This window comes from Dicentrarchus labrax, unplaced genomic scaffold (assembly GCF_905237075.1).
Source record: "Dicentrarchus labrax unplaced genomic scaffold, dlabrax2021, whole genome shotgun sequence".
Lineage (NCBI taxonomy): Eukaryota > Metazoa > Chordata > Actinopteri > Moronidae > Dicentrarchus > Dicentrarchus labrax.
The window spans coordinates 3,728,971-3,752,048 of record NW_026136710.1 but is presented as its reverse complement, the minus strand read 5'-3'; the positions used below and the strand labels follow the sequence as shown (position 1 = coordinate 3,752,048).

At 38.8% G+C, this 23,078-nt stretch overlaps 1 protein-coding gene across 3 annotated transcripts in view; it reads right to left on the bottom strand.

Moving 5' to 3' along the window:
* Positions 1 to 18,825, bottom strand: part of pde8b (phosphodiesterase 8B) — a 50,643-nt gene extending 31,818 nt beyond the window's left edge. Inside the window, exons 1-2 of one of the 3 annotated variants that reach the window (XM_051413063.1) lie at positions 18,268 to 18,825; positions 1,485 to 1,541 (exon numbers count right to left, since the gene is read on the bottom strand). In XM_051413063.1, coding sequence (XP_051269023.1) covers positions 1,485 to 1,541; positions 18,268 to 18,321 — 111 coding nt within the window. In that variant the 5' untranslated portion in view covers positions 18,322 to 18,825. Of the gene's footprint in view, positions 1 to 1,484; positions 1,542 to 1,635; positions 1,942 to 12,883; positions 13,776 to 18,267 lie in introns of those variants that run through there. The other 2 variants (XM_051413062.1, XM_051413064.1) reach the window with 2 other exon arrangements.
* Positions 18,826 to 23,078: the final 4,253 nt, after the last annotated feature.

Genomic DNA, 23,078 nt, shown 5'->3' with positions numbered 1-23,078 from the left:
CTTCTTTCTTTGTTACATAAGGATAAATCTGACCAGCACATGGCCTAATCCGCAACCAGAGGATGAGTACAGACAATCCTTGAGTCAACTCTACCTAACCCTGCTATATTCCCAAAGTTCTTGTTGGAGAAGACGAGATCCCAGCTGGACTGACACCACAGAGTACAGACAAGGTGTTTGCAGGCAGTCTGAGGTATACAATGATAGGTCATACAGTGTAATATGGCTTTTAGGATTGATTGATTCCATATTACAAGATGAAGCGGAAGATCCAAATCTAGCCATAATTTGTATTTTTGCATTTTAAATCAACACAAAACAAGCTACTGAGATGTTGATTTTTTCAAGAGGGAATTTTGTCTTACTAACTCAGACTGCTGAAGCCTCATTGTAGCTTCACGTAAGCTGCTGAATACATTTTTGCAAAGAACAAGCGCTGAGGATTTAGTGAACAATCACTTACGTTGGAATCACATTATGAAGGGATCTCTTATTGTCCAGTATGAACGAGAGGAAGGCTTACAGTAAAACCTCTTTCAATGGTCATATAAGCACCTGACAAATAAAATTGTGAACCAATTCTTTAAAATAGTATTATTAGCTCATGTAAACAATACAAGAGAGGAGGTGGAAAATATTTTGGTTAGCAAAACCATTTCCAGCAGACTTCAAGCCAAGTTCCGTCTAAAAACAGTTGATGTGACTGTTTTTCCAAGAAGAAAGATCATATTTGCAGAAAATTCCAGTGAAAACGGAAAATAGAGTGCAAACAATGACAAAGTGTATGTAAACAAGTACTATATAAACAGCTGGAGATTTGAAAGTAGGAGAGTTGCATTGATACAATTTTTAAATCAATTTTTTATTCAGATCGTATCATTCCTTTAACTGGAATTACTATTGAGTGCCACATTTCTATCGAACCAAAGAACACAAAGCACACATAGTAACAGTAACAACAGATTAGAAATCATCATCATTTTGCAAGAAATAACAAATTATTATCATTCATGTAGAGCTGAAACAATTAAGCCCATTAGTCAATTAACCAATTAGTCGATTGACAGAAAGATAATCTGCAAAATCATTTTGATAATCAGTTCATTGTTTTTGACATTTTTCATGCAGTAAAATAGTGAAACAATGCCAAATATTCTCTGATTCCAGACTCTTAAATGAGAGGATTTGCTGCTTTTCTTGAATAACATATCATTCTAAGTCGAATGTTTTTGGACTTTTGGCCGAACAAACAACACATCTGAAGACATCACCTTTAGTTCTGCAAAGCTGGCATTGGTATTTGACAATTTTTTTAAGGTTTCACAGACTAAGCAATTAATCGAGCCCTACATTTATGATAAAACTCAACCTTGCTGTTATTGTTAAACAGTTATTGTACAGACAACAAAAAGGGAATAAATACTCATATTTTCTAATCAGCTTTTTGCAAAACAACAACAACAATATTCCTCTTTTACTCTTACCTGAATTGGCTCTTGAGTCAGTCTCATAGGTCCTACACATTCTTCTGTAGCTGAAACCTGCAAACAACACATAAGACTGTGTGAATCACTGTCACACACAGAGCACAGAAAACACACACGCAATGCAAACAAAACAGTGAACACTTCTTACCATTTTACCATTGATATCCAGAAGCATATTGGCATATTGCTTTTCTCTTACACGACCTGTCTGACCCTGTTGCACTTGACCGACTTTAATCTTCTTTCTTACCTCCCTCTTACAGATATAATAATCCAGAGAGCAATAAGACAAGTATTTCCTCTTACAAGTCTGGAGTAAACAAGAAATGGCTTCCCAAAACAACAAATATCTGGATTTTTTACAACGGATTTCTTGACTGCTTCTCCTACACTGCAAACCTGGATATTTACATGCAGTATTAGCAGCCCAGATTGGACCTGTCCACTTTAGAAGGTATTAGCAGCCAGCCACAGATTGAACTCACAGGTTTACTTGCATAATCCTACTGTAGGAGCATCACATTGTGTGTTGTGTGTGTATGCGTGTGCAGGCTTCTTAACCCCATGCGTCATTCTGGAGTGAATAAGCAAGTCAGCTACATGTGCATCCTCTGAGCAGATGCATGCACACACATGCTTACACCACACTTCAAGCACACAATGAATCAGCGTTGCACCATATCATACATTATCATACTCAGTAGACACAACATTAGCTCCGTGTGTCATGCCTGGGAATCAACCATCAGGTATCCAGTTATTTTTTTTATCAAATTCTGTGTTGGTGAGTCATTTTTCCTCATTGCAAGGTCTTTGTTAGAATATGTGGTTTTTGTTCATAAACACACACACTCATGACCCACAGGGGAATGTTCCAGATTAAGGTTTCTTTCCAGATGAAGAAAAATATCTATGAGGTGTCCACAAAAATAGAGAGGAGAGATAAAGAAAGAGGGAGGAGGGGGATTTTGGTTAATTCTAGCAGAGGCACGAGCTCCAAAATAATGCATGCCACGCACAAACTCTACTCAGTCATTCAGAAGCCACTGTATGACTACAGCAGAGAGGCAGACAAGTGGTGGTGACTCAACCACACATCAGTATTATTTGTCAGTGGTAATTAGGCTTAAAGGTGGACATACTTGAAGCCACATCTAGTCTGAACTAGCCACCACAAACCACTAACGTCATCAAGAGCTTTTGGGTACCACGCTTGAAGAAATAGCCTAATCTTGGGTAACATGCATCTATGTTGCTTCAGGCATTAACAAACTAATACAGCGGTACAATAATAGGAATTTGTATTTTCTGAGAAAATACAATAATATGGAAAACACAAACTGCACTGCACTCACCATGACAGACATATAGAGTATAGTTTAGTTTGGCAGTGATGGTGATTTAGGTCATTTTTAATGTACAGTAGTGTTTTTGTTATTTTGTCTACATCTTGTGTGTCTAGTCATGGAAATACAATGTAATTTTAAAGGAATGAATATCTGTTCCAGCATAAAAAACTGCCAGTAACCACTGATAATATAATAACATAACTTTTTAGATAACATCTTCAGAAGCATTACTCACCGACTTCCAGAGCACAAATATCTAGAGTGTTGTCTAAAACTGCCATACATGTTCTACAAATGAATTCTGTATATATCTATCTTTTCACATTTGTATGCAGAACAGGTCTGGTGGGGCTTCATATCGACAATTATGCTGCCTCTGGCTTGGATGATTGTGAGTGACGACTCATTTGAATAACATTTTTTTTTAACATTGGCACACATTTTACTGATGCAGTTAACATAGTAATGGTATAAAAATAATAATGATGATAAAACAATCATTCTGCAATATGTTTCATATTGGTTTTTTTTAGCACAGCAAAGCATCAATAATGATAGATTAATCTGTATTATTTGAGAGTTTCTCCAATTTAGTCTCTGTGTGTCAGTTAGACACTGGTAGTAAGTAAGATATATCGACATGTATAATATGCCCTTTTTATTGAGAGGTCAGGCCTAGTTACACCATGTAAAAGAAAATTTAAGCGATCCCCTCTAGACATGTATTAAACAAACTACTTGGATCAACTATGTGTGTCTGATATGTTTTCTCAACAAATAAAGTATAATTTCCACATTAAAATCCTTAAAAAGACATTTACTCGTTCCACCTCATGTAAAATATCAGAATCTTTAAATATGCAAATGTTTATTTCTATTATTTCCTGCTGGACACAAGATGTATCCTACTTTCTCAGTGTATGTGCACTGATCACACTGTACAAGTTGCATACTGGACCAGGTCCGACCTCCAAACTATTTGTGATGTCACAAATCATGCTCGTAGGCCCCGCCCCTTAAAATCAATTTCCACTTTCAGCAGATGAATGTGAAAACATCCTTCTAGTGTCAAACTCTGCACATGCATCATTCTGCACAGTGAAGCTCAGACATCCAACTGTAGGAACACGAAGAAGAACTTTAAATACACCCACCACCAAACAGATACCCATGAGGACCTGTTGGTGTATGTCACGTCTTTTACATGTAAACACAAATATCTATTGTCCTCACTGATACTATGACTATTTATAGAACCCACCACACAACCAACATGAGCTCACCCTTCTCAATGGAAATAAAAATGAGGACAAAGGATCAGTTACAATATCAACATCCCCAGCCACCTTTACTGCTACATGACCATAACCATAAAACCGAAGGTGAATAGTGATTCTTTGTTATTACATTTCCTTTTTGTGGTTTTAGTCTACACCCTTAAAACACTTACAAAGCTCTTAGGCCCCCCCTCTGTAAGATTACAAAAGATTCCTTTAAATTTGAGCCAGACCACCACGGTAGTTGTATTTCTAAAATAGCTCACTATATCGTTTTATTGCTTATCCACCTCATTGAGTGTCCTTGCAGTATGCTGTGTGACTGAAATGTACCATTGGCATTAATGAAGTACTCTATATTCTCATTGGTTCAGAATTACTGCTAATAAAAAAAGATATCAACTTATCTCAAAATCATGTCTTTGCTGTACTTTATATTCTCACCATGAAAATACCAAAGGTCTTTCTCTGTGGTTGAGCGCTACTTTCTTCTCTTTTTTTATTCTCTTCACTCGTGTCTTTCCTCCAACTGTCTACAGACTTTGACATTTAATTTCTATCTCTCTGAGTATCTGAATATTTATTTCTGTCCTCTTTCCTGTCTTTCCTCATCTGCCTCTTAGTTGTCTGAATCCCGGTGAATCAAGTGTACAAGCAAGCGTCCAGCCTTTCTCCTCCACATCCATCCATCCATTCATCTTGCTTCTACCATTCATTTTTACTCTTGTCTGTGTACTCTATCCTAAATCTCCCTTCACCTTCCCCTTCCCCTTCCTGTATTTCCATGAGGGCTTTGTCACCTGCTTTGAGACTAGATGGTGTCCTATGACAACTTCACCCAACACTTCCTCCATCATCTTCTACCTCCACGGACTGATCTCTCTCCAAATTGTTCCCTCCGCATTTGATTGCTGAGCTGTTCCCATTTCTACCGCCTTCCTTCCTGTTCTGTTTCACATCTGGCTGTGTCGGTTTCAAATAAAACAGAATTACTCATTTTCTCATGGAGCCAACCCTCGACCCTTCTGATATCTTTGTAGTTTGTGTTTCTTGTCATCACGGAAGCACTCAACAATGATTCAGTCCCCCCAGTCTTTTTATCTCACCAGTCTTTTGCCTTGGATGCAGAACCACCAGATGCTCCTTGTCCTGCTAACTTGGTGGATGTCTTGGTTCAGCACTCCCTTGGGTCATCTCTTACTTGATTGACCTAATTTCTTTGCTCCGTTAGACCTCAGCAACATCGCTGACATCAACTTCAAAGTGATTCCTGCTCAGACGTCCAAGAATCTCTTTGTACTCCGAGACATGTGAGGTCCACAAGACTGTGACAGCGCAACATTGTAAACAAAGTATCTTAGATAGACGCACAGTATCCTTTGGCTTCTTCAGCACATTCAATTCCATACAGCCTCTCCTGTTCAAGGATATACTCTTTACACAGGCCACAAAACTGTAGTTTGCTCAATATGCCTAATATGCTCTGCGCCTAGTGCAGCACAAAATGTTTAAAATGAACCAATCATCAAATTTTATGACGACATTATAGAAACTGCCCTCCAAACACAAACCTGTAAAGATCTTCTGATCTGGAACCGATATCGGCAGGAAGTCTTTTTGCTATGCCTACCGAAAGTGTTACATAACTAAACTGAAACTTCAACCATACCCTCTGCGATAAAGCCTGGTAATATGCTGTACATTCATCGAGTTAGTCAGTCAACAGAAAATTGACTACTTTGATAACTGTTTAATCGTTTTAGTAATTCTTTTTCAAACATGCCAAACATTTGACAGTTGTAGCCTCTCAACTAGGAGAATTTGTTTTACAGACAAAGGCCAGTGAACCAAACTGAAGCTCAAGAATGGATCAATACTGACCCCAAACTTGAATCAAAGCTGGAACCCATCATTTTTATGTTGCTTTACTGTTTATTTTGCAGGATAGCCTGTTGAACTTGGTGTTAGCACATTTCACGCCTAATGTAGCTAGCTGTTAGCGTCAGCCCACATGCTGGGGCAAAACAGAATTTTATATTTAGGGACAGTAAAGAGAAATTGTGTTTAACATTTAGTCTCATTTGAAGCCAGGAACCAGACTAATTGGATGCAACGCAAACTCAGCTGGCTTTGTTTTTACATGAACTGGTAGGCTACTTGTTCATCTGAATTCTCCAGTCTATCTACCACTACACACGCCACTTCTGAAATGAATCCGGCATTCTTGGTGTGCCACAACCACTGCAACGGTTAACCCTGTTGTAAAGTGGACTGAAAATCAACAACCAAACTACAATATTTAACTTCCTGTCATTTTCAGAACACCAGCATGCACCTGTCCCTTTCATCTCAAGCAGATGATGCCTCCCATCTCTTCCTCTGCAACCTCACAGTTTCAAAACTGCTGACTTAGATCTTCAACTATTTGCTAACTTTATAAAGCCGCCTTCCTCTTGGAGTCATCTCAGCCAATTCTATTTTCTTTGTTTTTGTGAAGCACTTGTAACGTTGGCTTTGAAAGGTGCTGTATAAATAAACCCTTAATTGCATACTGGGGCCCAGGTTCATCATGCCATTGCATATACAGTACACATTGTTATGATACAGATTAAACACTGCTTTCATTGTGCAGGCCTGCTCCACCATTTCATTGCACATTTAATAGAGCAGTTTATTCTTGCAATGCAATAAACGTAACAAAGTTACGGTATGTTTAATGTATCCTTTTGAAGGCGTTTTCACTGTATACAATGATGTTAGATTATAAAGATGACAAGTTAGTTTACATTATGGCTGGAGAACAAAAAGGATTGTTTACACTTACAGGCCAATGCCTAATCATTTTGGGTAAGTGACGAAGAGGGGTGTACCTCTCATCTAGACATGACCTTGTGTGTGGCTCTTGCTTTGAAACTCAACAGACTGTTTGGAAATCAGAAATGATACAGTATGACGTTATTGTGGCCTTCAGCGCAGGGCTAAGTCTTTTCATCCTACGCATTATGTCGCTTTCTTCCGTATCTGCACCACAGTGAAAAGCTATTTGATATATTTTGTATATTGCCAGGTAAATACCAAGCATTCGGCTGTCAGCGTATTATGTTACTCATCATTGTTAACAGCACACCTCTGTGTTTTTACGTGAATCGCAGACCTTGCAACAAGGCCTCAACTTATCTGCAGTGCAGGTGGCCTTCTGTAGTGCCTAGATGGACTTGAGGTCAGACTCTGTCGGTACAGTTATCTTCTTTTAGACTTCTTTCCACAGTATAAAGTCAAGATAAGCTCACACTGATCAAGTGATATTTTGACGTGGGTTATCTCTGTCATGTGAGCAGGCTTCCTGGCTGCAACCTTCAAATCTGATGTGATGCTACCAATAATAGCACACTGTAGAGGCCATTATTGTACACAGCAACAGTAGTTGAATATATATATGTATATATATATAGTTTATACTCTGTTTTATTACATGATGTGCAGTTATTACGTTTACATTGTAATCCATCAACAGTGATTGACCCTCTCTGCTTGAAGTTAGTCCCACAGACAAGAGAACCATACATTCAAAGTAAAGAATTGTTGTGTTTTTGTTACCTTAAAATTTGCTGTTTTTAATCTACAGAGGGAGCGGATCCTCTTCTACAGAGGCCACCATGTTGATACAGTAGCCCAGAACGCACAAACACTGGTGTTTTTGGCAAGTTTTGCACCCACTGTTTCTTACACACTCCGAAGGGGAATGGATTTCAACTGGTTGCGATCTGCAATTTCACTGCTAGATGCCACTAAATCTTACACACTGGTCCTTTAAGGCTAGTATTGGCTATAGTCTTTATTCCAAATAAAATTGTGAAACAGTGTGTTTGAGTCGTTGATTTTATTCCTCTTGCCCACTGGCATGGAAAATAAAAAAGTATTATTGAGAAAGATACTTTAACTCACTTATGACTCCTTTTTGAATGGGCATCCAGGCCAGTCCTGATGAATACAACTGTGCCTGACTCTTTAAATATTTATTTATGCAATTTGATTTCGGGTGTTAGTCCCGGGGTTTGGAATACCCCCAAGATCATGCTCCTAAATGCCACCATCCCTGGTACTGCCCATTCTTATGTACTAGATTTCAAAACTACCAAAAAAGAGCATGGAAACGTGACGATGTGCATAATAAAAATTCAGACTATGCTCCAGTAAGATAACATGCATGTAAACACACACCTACAGGAACTTCTTTGCATGTAAACAGTTGTCCCAGTCCAGCATTCAAACTATTTTCCACTTCACAGCCTGGATGACATTCCTGCTCTCACACACCCCCTCTTATGTCCAAGCTCAGACTGTCCACACTAAGAAGGCTGCATCGGAAAGATTAAAACAACAGGAGTGTATGCTCAATCGCAAAAATAAAAGTAAAACGGGCAACTGTTATTCCTGAGCTACAGTACTGAGATATTTATCTCTTTAAGAAATTATATTTAACAGCTAGTTCTGGTTAAAGAGCCTGAAATAAATCTGAAATAACAAACAATAGCATTAAATGGAAAGACTCCGAAGCATGCTCCAGCACACAAAGGACTGAGCGTGGCCTGAGCTAGGCCTCTTAGCAGTTCAGGTGTGTCTTGTTAGGTTGAGGGGAAGGCCCCATCCACCTCTGACCAGACAGGATTGTGGATTTTTTGACACTGGCATTTAAAGGGTGCTCATTGCTGGCGTTTAAATAAATAAAAAATAAATAAATACAAAAAGATGCTCAAAAAAGAGGGCTAGAAGCAACACAAAGTTGTCTTTCCTCACATTACAGCTTAACAGTCAACAACTGTGTGTAAGAAGATATATGCTAATGTTTTCCAAAAGCTTTCTCCCTGTCCACACAACAACAGATACAAATTTAGTCATTTTGGAAAGTTTTTGACATAAACAAAAAAACAACAACAAACAAATGGATTACAAAATTACTTTTGTGGTCACCTCCCTACTAATTCGATATCCAACAAACCAATCACATCCTTCCATTCATTTTTGTCATTGTGGAGGAAACTAGTTTGGAAGAGGAAACACTTACATTCACTAGCTGAAAATATTCCCATTATTTTAATTTTAACAAACACAACTGTATTTTAATTCTCATAAGTCTGAATTTTGGGAGACAGGACACAATTACCAATTTTGTGGGGAGTATCAGAAAAGTAATATAACTAGTAGTGCAACCAATTACTGTTGGCAGGGAGTAATAAGTAAAGTAATAGTACTTTCTGAAATGAGTAATGAGTAATAAATTAAATTTTTATAGTAACAAGCCGAACACTGGTTAAGATCAACAATATGAATTACTGTATAGTGTGAATGTTTGAGAGAATGTGATGACTGCTGCTCTGGTCTTGTCTTTGAGACATCAGGAAGGATACAGGCTGCACTCAGTGTACAGTGTACATACAGTAACTGTAATGTATAAACCAAAATTAAAACCTGGAGAGCTGATTGCAACAAGGACTAATAGATCTAAAATCAGATCCCATCTTTACCCTTTAAAATGTATGTTTTTCTCCAGGCATTCATCATGTTAGTATCCCTTTCCTTCCACTACCATGTTAGTGAGAGAAACTATGGTGGCCGTGGAAAGGCCCGATCTACAGCTAGTGTTTGGTTTGTCTGTTCCGGGCTAATGTAGAAACTGTACTGTAGACACCATGTAAGACCGGCTCCCTCTGTAGATAAAAACAGCTCTTTCTAAAGTAACAAAAACACAATGGTTCTTATTTTCAGGTGATTATACACTAATGAAAACATACTTATGAATATTATAATTAGAATATAATTCTATTTGTACCAGAAGATAGAAGAAATTTTACACACTGAACCTGTAAGGTCTGCAAAGTTATTCATCTAGCCTGCCTCTCCAACCAGATTTGGATTAATGAATGTGTCTGGTTCTTGATTCTTTGTGTTATCATTCTATTTCTTTTCTCAACAACTTGTTTGCAAAACTAAACAAATAAAGACGCTTTCTGAAAAGCCATCATCAGGTTAGAAGACCTGTATTCATTAGGATTAGTTTTGTACGTTTTTTTCCACAGAAGCACAGAACCTGTATTGTTTAACGATCTCTGAACTTTTGTGCGTCTAAACATGAGGTGGTAACGAGTGACAATGCAGAGAGAGTGCTAATTCATGCTCCTATCCGTATGTTCTTATAAGTCAGTGACTGTGTGAGAGGCCCTGGAGGGATAACTGTACAGGCCACCAGCATCAGCTCCCTCACATGCGACTGTTCACACCCCTGCCGTACTGACCAGAGGGGTAAACAAATGACTTGTGTATATAAACATGCGCACACATACGCACGCACGCACACAAACACACATGGGAGCGTGATCAACACCATGGCAGACTATCAAGATCCTGCAGGGAAAGGCAGATGGTTTTAATAATAAATGGTATCATTGATCCTCTCTCAGTCCTCAGAGATGGAGGGGAACTGAGGGAAGGAACAGCTGACAAACCAGCACACACACACACACACACACACACACACACACACACACACACACACACACACACAATCTGTGCCACTCTAAACTAATGACACAAATCTATAAAAGTATTAAATTGCTAGATCTAAATATTATTAAGCTGCAACTTGTTCTATGATTTCAGCTGCTGATGAAAAGCATCCTGTTAGGGTGACCAAATATTTTGATTCAGTCCGAGGACTCGCATTGTGCCAATTCTCTTCCATATAAGGACCAAAGGAGACAATATGCCAAAAATTAATGAAATGTGAGAAATAAAGAGCCAGCATGGGAGTGGTAGAGCCTCTACAAAGCCTGAAAAAAGAATTATAATCAAGAAAAAAAACAACCACAAATGTCAAAAAATGCCAGTTTCTTAAAAGTTTACCAAAATCTAATTGTATAAAACGAAGGTTATAATCACAGACTTTTTTATTTTGTAAAAATAGTTCACATCCTATTCAGGCCTGAACGGGTTAATCTATTCTGAGGGTCTGATGACACGATCATCTGCTACACAACTTCTTAACAAAACACAGCTATATCCTCTGGGGTTCGATCATAAATACGAAGAAGTATCTGTTCACATGCTCCCTCATGACAAGACATGTACACAACTCCACAAGTTTATGATCTTTATACCGAGGGTCTGATTCCCCGAACACTGAATTAAAACTGCAGAACAGGACAGTCTGTTTTTACACCAACTTATTAATACCTATTTATTTGGTTTTATAAGTTAAGATCATCTCCCGTGTTGATGTATTGAGCTGTTTAATAAAAACGATTTTTGTGTGTGAAAGTTCATTCTTGACCTTTTCCTTACTCAAGGTCTTCTTATGAGCTTTTCTTTGTCGTGCAGATAGCTCACTTCATCCACTGAGGAAGACCTTGAGATGCATTTTTTCTTCATATTATATTTATTAATTTAGTTAAATTGTTTTACATGCAGCCTCTCCCATGATGAATGTGATGAGCTACTAAATAACTAACTTGTTTTTTACATTAATAGATGATTATGTAAGGTGCCTCCCATGCTAAATCAGACAATGCCTCCCTGTTTGTTAAGTTTTAGCCTCGAAGCAAACCTCGGGTTGCCATATGAAAGCACAATAATAGTTCCTTATTTTGCTACGGTGTAACAGAGGAGCTGCCAGGGCCATAAATTGTCCAGTGGGGTTAAGCGGATTTAAGGGATGAACACAAGTTGTCAAACCTCAGATGATTCTTTGACCTTTGGCACTCTGAGGCAGTGCTTTTCTGCTTAAGGACTAACCAATTGGATGCACATTTTTGCTCATTTGACACTGTTTTCTGTTTCTGGGAGACTTTGCCTGGAGCTGCAGGGCTATAATAAACACAAGTCTGAAAACAAAGCTTTTGTTAAAGCACACATTTTAGACTATACAGCCTGATGAAATACCTACAGTGCTTCCACATTGCATAGAGAAGGGAAATAAATGAGGAGGTCAAAACTTCAGCAACACATGTAAGTTCATTTTTACTGTAACAGCCCCTGTTTAGCATTTATATAAACATATAATACATGATTTATTACACAGTATAATGTAGTTGTCAGCAGATATTCATATATTTGTTCACAACTGTTCCTGTGAGGGCCCATAAGTAGAGGCTGCTGTATAAACAGATACTGAATGACAATATAGTAAAACACAGATGTTATAATATAAAAAGTCTTCATATGAGACGTTAGGATTGTTCAGTGTCCTTATATCTGCTCACACCTACAGTACAGTGTGGTATAAACAGTAAAGTGACCTCTTTAGAGAAAGAAATGGCAGAATCCTGCAAAGGTACAACTGGACATGCATGTGTTGTGTTGCTGACAGTCAAAAAAGTCAGGTCTATGACTTAATAGCATTTTTATGAATACATTCTGTGAGCCCATCTGTCATTTATCACATGCACCTTTGGGGAATAAATCTTGAAACAATGCGAGAAGCACAGCATGTACCAGCTCTTTCACTAAAGCCACCGCTGTCTCATTATATGTACACCATGAAAGTGTCCTCACTGTGGGCGCACTGATGGCTGTGTGCGGGCAGGGGCTGCTGAAGCCACTGACTGACAGGAGACTGGATCAACTGGAGGTGTGTAATTAAAGCAGCCGATCAGAAGGCTCGGGCCTCCTCCGGTAACAAACAAACAAACCAATGGGCCTCCTCACGTGCGGTTTCCCCACTCACGACCCCGGTGATGATGCTGTGCCTGCCCCCCACCCTCCCTCTGCACCGTACCTTGACGCTGGTGTGGCTGGTCTGCGTCTCGGCCTCGATGCGGATGTGTCCTCCGCTGTTCTCCTTGCGATCCCGGTACGAGTTGTTGCGCGAGTGCCGGTTCTGGTAGGTGATGACGGAGGGGATGGTCTCAGCCGCGTCGGTCTTGATGAAGAGCCCGTGCAGCGTGGCCGCGGTGCCCTGAGAGATGGTGGTGGTCTGGTGGGGGGAGTTGGATTCGTCTGAGTCTCGGCAGTAGATCACCCCGCTCTGAGAGACGTGGATACTGGGAGCGCAGCCCATGCCTCGGCCGACGCGCCTCCGGACTCGGATCCCGGATAATAAACACCGACACTTGGGTACCACCTTCCTGTCGTCCACAGCTGCCTGCACACAGGCTGCTGTTTTCTCCGGGCATCGGCTGCGGGCTCAAATCGCTCTCTCCTCCACACACCTCCGTTTGAGCACATGAAGGAGGAGGGGGTGGGGTGGTGGGAAACGTGAGGTGTTGGTGATTGTTTAATTCACGCGTCCCGTGAATCCGGTTCCTCCTCAGCCTCCGCTATTGCAGGATCTTGGATTTCGATATCATATTGAGGACGAAAAGGTGTTTCAGGCTGCAGTGTAAACCTTGCTGATGGCCTGTACCACCCGCTAGCGCATCTATGAAATGACCCGAACTAATGAATAAGATTAATAAATGGACTAAACCACCTGGCGGCTGTTTATCACCTCTCTCTTCATATCCGGCTCTGTATCTCCGCTCATCCTCTGTGACATGCTCGCATTTTAGGCCTGTGGAGAGTAACTGGGTCTATGAAATCTCCTCTGTGTCTCTACTTTAGTTATTCTGCTTGCAGATGATTGGCCACGGTCCATCCCTCTCTCTCTCTCTCTCTCTCTCTCTCTCTCTCTCTCTGTGTGTGTGTGTGTCTCTCTCTCTCTCTCTCTCTCTCTCTCTCTCTCTCTACACCACACTGACATTATATCACTTCCATCTCTCCATCACGACCCTCTAATCTCCCCAGAGGCAATGTCCCTGACTCCAGGGGTCATTTAAAGCCTCACTATGATGAATTAGACATAATGCTATCAGAGTAATGGAGGCTTGATGAAAAACCACCTCCTCTTTGAGCTCATTGATAAAGATACTTAGATATAATCTTATCTGTTTTGTCAAAAGTGTGCAGCAGTCAGTGTGTGTTTTGTTGTGGAGGATCAGGCTGACCTCTGACATCTGACCTTTGGCGGTGCAGTTATGAAAGCAGACATCAGCTCCAAGGTTGTATAAACATGACAAGAGCTGCAGCTGATGAATGGATTCTTTTTAATATAGATTTATCTGTCGGTTATTTTCTTGATATATCGATAGAGAACGATATAGGTCCGTTCTATAAAGTGTCAGCAAGTTGTAAGAAATTGAACAGATCCAACACGAGCAGAGAATTTGAATTTATTATATTGTGTACCAGAGGTGTTTACAATGTCCAAATGCCCATAACAACTTCCCCAACCCCAAGTCGATGTCTTCAAATAGCTTGTTCTGTCTGACCAACAGTCCAACACTCAAAGATATTCAACTACCTATCAAATATGACAAAGACAAGTACACAATCCTCACAAGTGAGCAGCTGGAAGCAGAGAAATGTTGGCATTTTTAAAAATAACTTCAACAATGAATCAATAATAGAATGATCATTACCAAAAACTATGACGCTTCAAGGAGTAAACATATACTGTATGTAGTTACACATTGTAAAAACAAAAGGAACAGAAACAAAAAGAGTGGACAGTGACAGCAACAGGCAAATACAATATAATAAAAAGTAAATAAAGTAAAAAATAAACAACAACAAAAATGTCATAATTACTGCAAAAGAAGCCTTAAAAGTGGTTGGTTCAAAATGTGACAATTTTTCGTTCTTTGTCATTTATCATTGAAAATTAAATATCTTTGTGTTTTAGACATGCCGCTTTAGGCTCTGGGAATTTTTTGTCATTTCACAGATTAAACGATTAACTGATTTATCAAAAAATGCCTGAACGATTGTTAGATAATCGAAATAATCGTTAGTGGCAGCCCTGCTTGCATTTACCTGTAATCTGTTCCTCTCATCGTTAATACAAAGGCAAACTCATGCATATGTAACAAGGGGTGTAGTGGTAAATACAGAGGAGGGTAAACTCTCAGTACCTTGTTTCCTCTCATGGATCTATAGAGATGACCTGAAAATATATCAGCCTCCTTTCAAAGATGTGGATAAACCCACTACGCCAGTGGTAACAACACCTATCAGCTTGATCTCCTGTCAAACACGGTATGGAACAGGGTCATCTAAATATCTCAGCACAGAAAAAAAGACTGGAGATTGGAGAGTAACTGGCTCTGTGAAACCTCCTCTGTCTCTCTACTTTGGTTATTCTGCTTGCCGGTGATTGACCACAGTCCATCCCCCTCTCTCTCTGTCTCTCTCTCAGCGTGTGTGTGTCTCTCTCTACACCACACTGACATTATATCACTTCCATCTCTCCATCACGACCCTCTAATCTCCCCAGAGGCAATGCCCCTGACTCCAGGGGTCATTTTAAAGCCTCACTATGCTGAATTAGACATAATGCTATCAGAGTAATGGAGGCTTGATGAAAAACCACCTCCTCTTTGAGCTCATTGATAAAGATACTCAGATATGATTTTATTTGTTTTGCCAAAAAGTGTGCAGCAGTCAGAGCGTGTTTTGTTGTGGAGGATCACATGATGATTCAGCCTGACCTCTGACATCTGACCTTTGGCGTTGCAGTCATAAGAGCGAGACATCAGCACAGAAAAAAAAAAACAAAAGCACAGATTTCTCCTCTGTGGGAACTTGAAGGCCAAGTAGTCGTCATTTCATTTCCTTCATTCACTCAGGCAACTGCTAAATGATGACCCCGTTCATGAGCCGTTGTGTTTATGAAACCTCAGATAGATAGGCTTCACAGTGCTGTGTGTGGTGGCCAATAGTGTGGCCAGGCCACAGTCTGGGGTGGTTGCTGGCCACCATTTGGCTTCACCATTGCTCCAGCTTTTTCTTTTCTATTCAAAACCGATATAGTCAATATTTTTCTATCAACATTGATCACATGACAGGAATGTGAAAAGCGGTCACTTGCAGGGACGAACTCACAAGAGAATAATCTCTTGACTCTGCAGTTCAGCTCTACAGAGTGCGTTAGCATATTTCAGCTCGCTGTTTTAAACTCATTCACAGCCCACAACTTTACTGTTTTGGTCTCAGCGCTCTCACAATGTTGTTTTCATCCACAGCAGGCAGCTAAAAGCTCTGAAGAACCCAATGTACACTACCTGCCCAGCACCAAACGGCACATACACACAGTTAGAAACTAGCTGGCGGATCATTTAAGAGCCAAATATTTCCCTCAGGTGTTTATCAGTTGGCCAGAAATACAACTCTAAAGGAATGCTAATGTTGCTCTGTATCTGCTGGATGTGTAATTAGCACTACACTACACTACACAGCAACTTAAAAAGCTTTAAATGTGTTGTGTTTACAGCCTGTTTCTGCTGCAAAACCTCTGTTAATGCCAGTTTAAATGTGTTTGATTGAACATTAAATATGCAGTCATAAATGTTTTTAAATTGTTAAAAAAGGTTATTAACCAGTTGTACATTATTTAATACGTCTAAACCCTTTAGAAAGCATCCATTATCATAAAGCCGTACTTGAATGATCTAGTACCTAACTTTAGAGCTGTTAAATATCTCCTCTACGTCACAGAGAACACTGGATCATACCTCTCAGTATAGACCCAGTTCCTCTGTCAGTACATTAAAGTTTATATTGGAGTATACACAAGATTATTATACAATGTTTTCTACCCTGAAACAAGTAAAGAGAAGTACTTTAACACTGCATGTGAGAGCAGGCCCAGTGGCGACTGTCCAGGTTGGGATTTTAGTGAAGCATATGATTTCAGTGAGTGACACTGAAAAGACTCAGAATCACTTCATCCACAGTTTAGCCACATGGACCACATAATCATACAAAGTGCTGATTTATTGACTTTTGGGGAAAGTAGTTCCAACACTTTCTATGACTCCAGTGTACAAAGCGAAAGAGGAAAAAGCCACAAAAGGAGCTGCTGTTAAAAGACAATTATTAGAATAGATAATAATTAGAATAAGAAAGGAACTAAGTACATTCAAGTACTGTACTTAAATACAAATCTGAGGCACTTAACTACTTAAGTATGGTCATTTTGTGCTACTTTATACTTCTCCATTACATTTCTGATGGAAATATTGTACTTTTTACATCTATAGATACTTTAAAAAATAATATTTTGAATACAGGACATATGATGTGCTTTTAAAATATGAGTCATTATAATGTATTAGTCCTCAGTTGTATGTAAAACAGTTAAAATCCGCTCCACCTCGACCAGCTACAACAGTAAAAGCTGAGCACACATAATAATACTCCAATAATATAATAGTGTAACACTGACAAGCCTATTCTTCTGTAGTGAGTACTTTACTTACTTTTGCTTAGAGACCTTGTCAATGCAGGAATGTTACTTATAATAAAGTATTTTTGCTGCTTTTAGTTAAGTAAATTACATAAATACTTGTTTCACCTTCACCTTTAAGTATAAACTATTGCCTATGGGTATTTGTGCTGGTGAGTATATTGTGTGCAAGCAGAATTAAATAATTAAATATGTCGTGTTGAGCTGCAGACAGCCCCCTGGTGGCAGGCCTCACACATGTTCAACTGGTGCTCAGATTAAAGCTCACCAGCACCTCATAAAACCAGCATATCCAGCCTGAGCTGTACAGTCAGATATAAGTACATTGTCCTCAGTTCACCATCATATTATTCCCACATCATTCTTTAAACATCCAGATTTAAGTTTGCAGCCAGCTGGCAAACCACAACTGCACAATCCAGAAGCTATAACAACAATAATGTTTAAAAATTGCACATAGACCTGCTTATTTTTTATTAAACCAACTCCCAATGTGCTTTTTCTAGAGTTATAGAGCGTTAGTTTTTGCTTTTCTTTAAGTATCTTTCAGTCTAAAGAGCCAAATTATTATTTATATCTTCAGTAATTAGGGTTTAATAGCAGTTAAAGACAACATAACAGCAGCATATATATATATATATTTATGTTGTCTATATGTATGGGTATATGTAGAGGTAATGGTGGACAACGTTGCTTGCATTAAGCTCTAGATATAGGCCTATATTTGAAGTTACAGGTAAGAAGTGTGTAGTTTGTCTGTGTAGGTGTGTTAACCTGATGACTGCGAACATGAATTATTAAAATAATATATGTATTTAAGTTTAACAAGTCGCCTTTGTTGCAGTTTTCCACTGTAAACACGAAGCAGCAGCTCCTACCTTTAGTGGTCCATTGGGAAATAAAGCACTTTCCTCTGTTGACAGTCCACTCATGTCTTTAAGCCACGACGTCCTTCAATATGAAATCAGAATAATGTGGAATATAAACGTGTACTGTTTACACTGAGCAGACACATGAAATAAAGTATCTGATAATAAGTGTGTTAATAGCTGCCGAGATACTTGGTGTCCCACAGGTAAAGACTGGAGGACAGTTAGTTAAGCTGTCGGCCCTTAAACTCAACTTTCTCCGCTCGGACCGGCAGGAGGCTCGGTGTCCGTGCGGCCCTAGTGCCCGCAGACAGAGGTGGCATATATGCCAGTAAGTACATTTACTCAAGCATTTTATGTAACTTTATACTTCTACTCCACTACATCTCAGAGGGAAATATTGTACTTTACAGCTTTATTACAGTTTTTGTGCAAATGTGTTGATTTTGAATGTTTGTGATAAACTAAAGGAAGAAAAGTTCCTTTATGGGTTGAAGAAATTATGCTACTTCTAAAGCTAAAGAAATAAAGTAAAATTAAAAAAAGAAAGTAAACAAACTATTTAAAAACCCTCTTGGATAAGTAGGACAATTTGTTGAAAAAGCTCATCAAAAGTTGACTTTTTAGAGATGTGGTTCTCACAGGACAGAAACACTTCACATATGAACATATAAAGATCTTATATAATTTGATGAATTGCTGTAGATTAAACTACCAAAAAGTAGTTAAAAGTAGTTCTAATTTAAATACTTCTTCCACTACTGCTCACAGTATTTATTTAAGTAAAAGTACCAACACCACAATGAAAAACAAAATACTTAAATACAAGTGAAAATCCTGTATCCAAAATCTGACATATATACACTATATAATTATTACTATATATCGACATGTAAGCAGGATTTTAATGTTGCAGGTCAAGTTGGAGGCATTTTAATTACTTAAATACTGTACCATTAGTGTGGGAATGGGATTGTTTTAGTGAATGTGACATGTAGCCTAGTGTCTTGAATATTAGACAGGTGTTATAAGTGCAGGCCGTTATAACTATTACAGTTTGGTAGTTTAATATACAACATCATGTTTATCAGATGACATATAATCCAATTATTGAAAGTAACTAGGCCTAAGTACTTACTTACTCACTCATGTACCAAAGTAAAGGTTGTACAATGAGGTATTTATACTTTACTATATTTCCAACTTATACATTTTCATACTTCAGTTCTAAATCTTAGAGCAAAACACTGTACTTACTGAACTATTACATTATTTAATAGCTATTAGTTGCTAGTTAATTTGTTGATTGAACATTTAAGACTTTCAATACAAAACATGTCAACTTTTAAAATATGATTCATTTTTGAATGGATTAAACAAACAGTATATAAAAGTTAAATCAGGCTCCGACATGACCAGCTACAACAGAATAATGCTGCTTACAGTACATATCAATACAGGATATCAGTTCTGATACTACATTAGTATGAGTTGCTGAGAAGGTTTTACTTGTAGTTGGCAGAAACAACACTGATAAAGACCAAAACAGAGGCCATAAAACCAAAACAATGAGCTGAAAGATGCTGAAACATGTACAGAGCTGACGGGAACGGCAGGGCTAAGGGAAAATTCTCTGTTCATCACTATGCATGACCATATTCAGATAAATCATGTGATCTGTTGTGTAAAAATGTGAATTAGCTGCTTTAAGTTTGTATGTGAAGCATGCCAAGGAGAGGAGATAAAAACATATAACTTTGGAAGGTAAATTATTCACATTATTTGTCAGGCAATAACTGTCCAGGGTGTGTATAAATGAAATAATTACCTGGCAGGCAGTAATGAAAAATGGATGGTTTCTCTTCTTGATCAGACTGTACCAGCAGAGAACCAACCAAGGTTACCATTGATTAGTCTCAGAGGATGTTTGAGGATTCTGCACATTCAAAGAACTGGCGATGAAGATATGTTTATGGAGGATGGAGTTGCTATAAATAACTCTCTACTCCTAAGAAGCTGCTTTCCAAGCTTTTCGTGAGAGACACATGAAGACACATTGTCAGCAAAGAGCTTTTCATCATGCAGGCAAGAAGCGTTATCTTTGATTCTGGAGCATGACTGCGACGATGCAAGATGTTTCACAGCCAAACGACAAACCTTTGGCTGTGATATGTCCAGAGTGTGACCCACTTTGTACATTTTCCTGGAAGGAGAATTCAAAGAAATGTGGATGTTGGCTGAATCAATCATCCACAAGAGATGAGGGGCATGTATGTAGACTGTCATGTTTTATACTCACTGTCAACAAGGCAAACTGTCAGCTGGTGTTTATGGTTGTGCCACAGAACAGACTCGAACCTAGAAGCAGGACACACAGACAGTCAGAGTTGAGTAAAAGTTCTTGTTAGCTTGATGTAAAAAAACAGGAAAGTGCCAAAACCAGGAGAAGGCAAACTTAACCAGGCAGGCAGAATCACAGACAGAATAAGGAAGGCTGAAAGACTAGAGCAGACACAGACTAAGTGGAGTACTACTGCAAGTAAATCGGCATATATGCTACTGGGATGATTAGGGAAGTGGGAAGCAGGTGAGTGATAGGCGGGGAAAGTTAGGTGGTGGTAACAGTGGGAAATGGTTCACTAGAGGGCAGGAAGGAGTGGCTGGATCTGGAATGACATGGCAGAGAAAACAACAGAATGAATGTTAGGAACTAACTTTTTTCTCACTTTTTTAGCCATGCTGTAGCGACACAACTCTCTGAATGGTGATATCAGTCTCTTAGTCGGGCCATCACTTTGGTCCAGACAGATGTATTGCAACAACAATCAGATGGAGTGCCATGACATTTGGTTCAGCCATTCATGTCCCCCTCAGGATGAATTGGTATCACTTTGATGATTTTATTTGGTTTAATTTTGCGCCATCATCATGTCAAGCGTTAAATTGGTCCTATATTTTGGTTTGGTAAGCGTTACCCATTATACCTGTTAGAAAGACAGCAGTTTCATAGAAGAGCTTCCCTCTCCTTAAAACAAGAAGAGATGTTCAAATTCTTCCGAGCACTCATAGTCCATTGAGTCTGGCAGTTCATTGTCGACCTTGAAAGTAGTAGTTGACAAAACAATCTCCACTCATGGTCCTCTTATTGTACTTGTACTTTATGTCCCTTTATTTGTACTGCAAATTACTAACACACTGCTGAGTGGCATTTCAGAAGGAGAGTTGTGAAAGAAGTGCTTTGTTTTCACATGCGATGAATAATTCTTTAATGATTACATTTTTTATTTGACAGTATATTATAAACTCAGTTCCATGAAATGTGCACAATTGCTGTGCAAGGCCCTGCAACAAAACCCTGTGCACCCTCTATTATCATTATTATTATTTTACACACACTTCCAAGAACATTTGACAGGAAGATAGAAACAGACAACAAAGCTGAAGAAAAATAGGGAAAAATCAAGAAAGAACTATTATGTAAGTAAGTGAAAAAATAGGCGTATATAAATATATATAAAAAGCAACAATATCCAACAGCATACAATGTTGATATACAACTCACACTGTAAATAAAATAAAATACAAACAGTACAAAGGAGTAAGTAGTGACTGGATACTGTAATAGATTTACTTATATATACTTTATACATATGAAGTAGGTGTTATACATGGTATATGTCTATATATAGTATATACTGTACAGCGTGTAGGATTTATATTGACAATGATGGATTATTTGTACATGTTAAAGCCCAGTTTCTATTTTAACATGTAAATATATCATTTATAATTGGCAGGTAAGTGTATGTTTTAGCGCTACAGGGTTTCTGACATTTTACTGTGATGATTTAAGTCATCAGAGTGATGGCCTGTGGGAAGAAACTGTTCCCACTGGACACTGCTCTGTAGCGCCTACCAGAGGGGAGAGGTAGGAACATGCGTGTACAGGGTGTCTTGGGTCTGCCCTGATGTTTCCTGTCTTTCCTGAATGTGGATATGTTTCTGTCCTGTTCGATGGCTGATCCAAACCAGACAGTGATGCAGAGAACTGGATGACTGAGGCATCGAACTGGATCAGCAGCTCCTGAGGCAGGTTGAACTAAAGTATACATCCTGTGCTGGGCCTTTTTCATGATAGAGGCATTTTTTTATCCTTCCTTAATAAAGGAAGTTGCAGATATGTCTGTGCTGTACTTGTATTTCAATTATCATTATTCGTAAATAGCCTGAGTGTTTAATTTATCAAAAAGGATGCAGTTCCTTTGCAGACTCTGCAGCTGGCCAGCAGAGGGCATTATAAGCACAGTAGATAAGATTTGATCAACTCCATACAGCTTAAGCTTTAGGGCTGTTTATTTTAACAACTTGTCTGTAGTGTTTTTTCTTCGGTATTGTGATCAGAAATTGTCAGACATTGTGTGAAAAAGATGCCAAAGTGTGCAAGAAAACACAACAAAGTGACACAAATAAACACTGTCTTGATTTAAAAGTGAATTTTCCCAAGCAAAAAAGGAATCAGGCTCAGATCACAAAAAAAAAGGTCAGTAATCAGACAACAATGGAGTTAATGGGATAACAACATTTCATAGAAGACAAATATGTACACAGTAAATCGGAGCAAACAGCTGGGTGGTAAATTAAGCAGATGACGAGGAAACAAAGCAATATTTTATTATGATAATTGGCAATGTAATAATTAGTCTGTGTTTATTACAGATATCATGTGTAAAATAGGTTAAAGCTATTTTTGGAAGACACATAAAAGCTAAAGATGCTGAGTGAGCTCTCACCCGGTTTACCAGGAGGCTGGATTTCAGTCT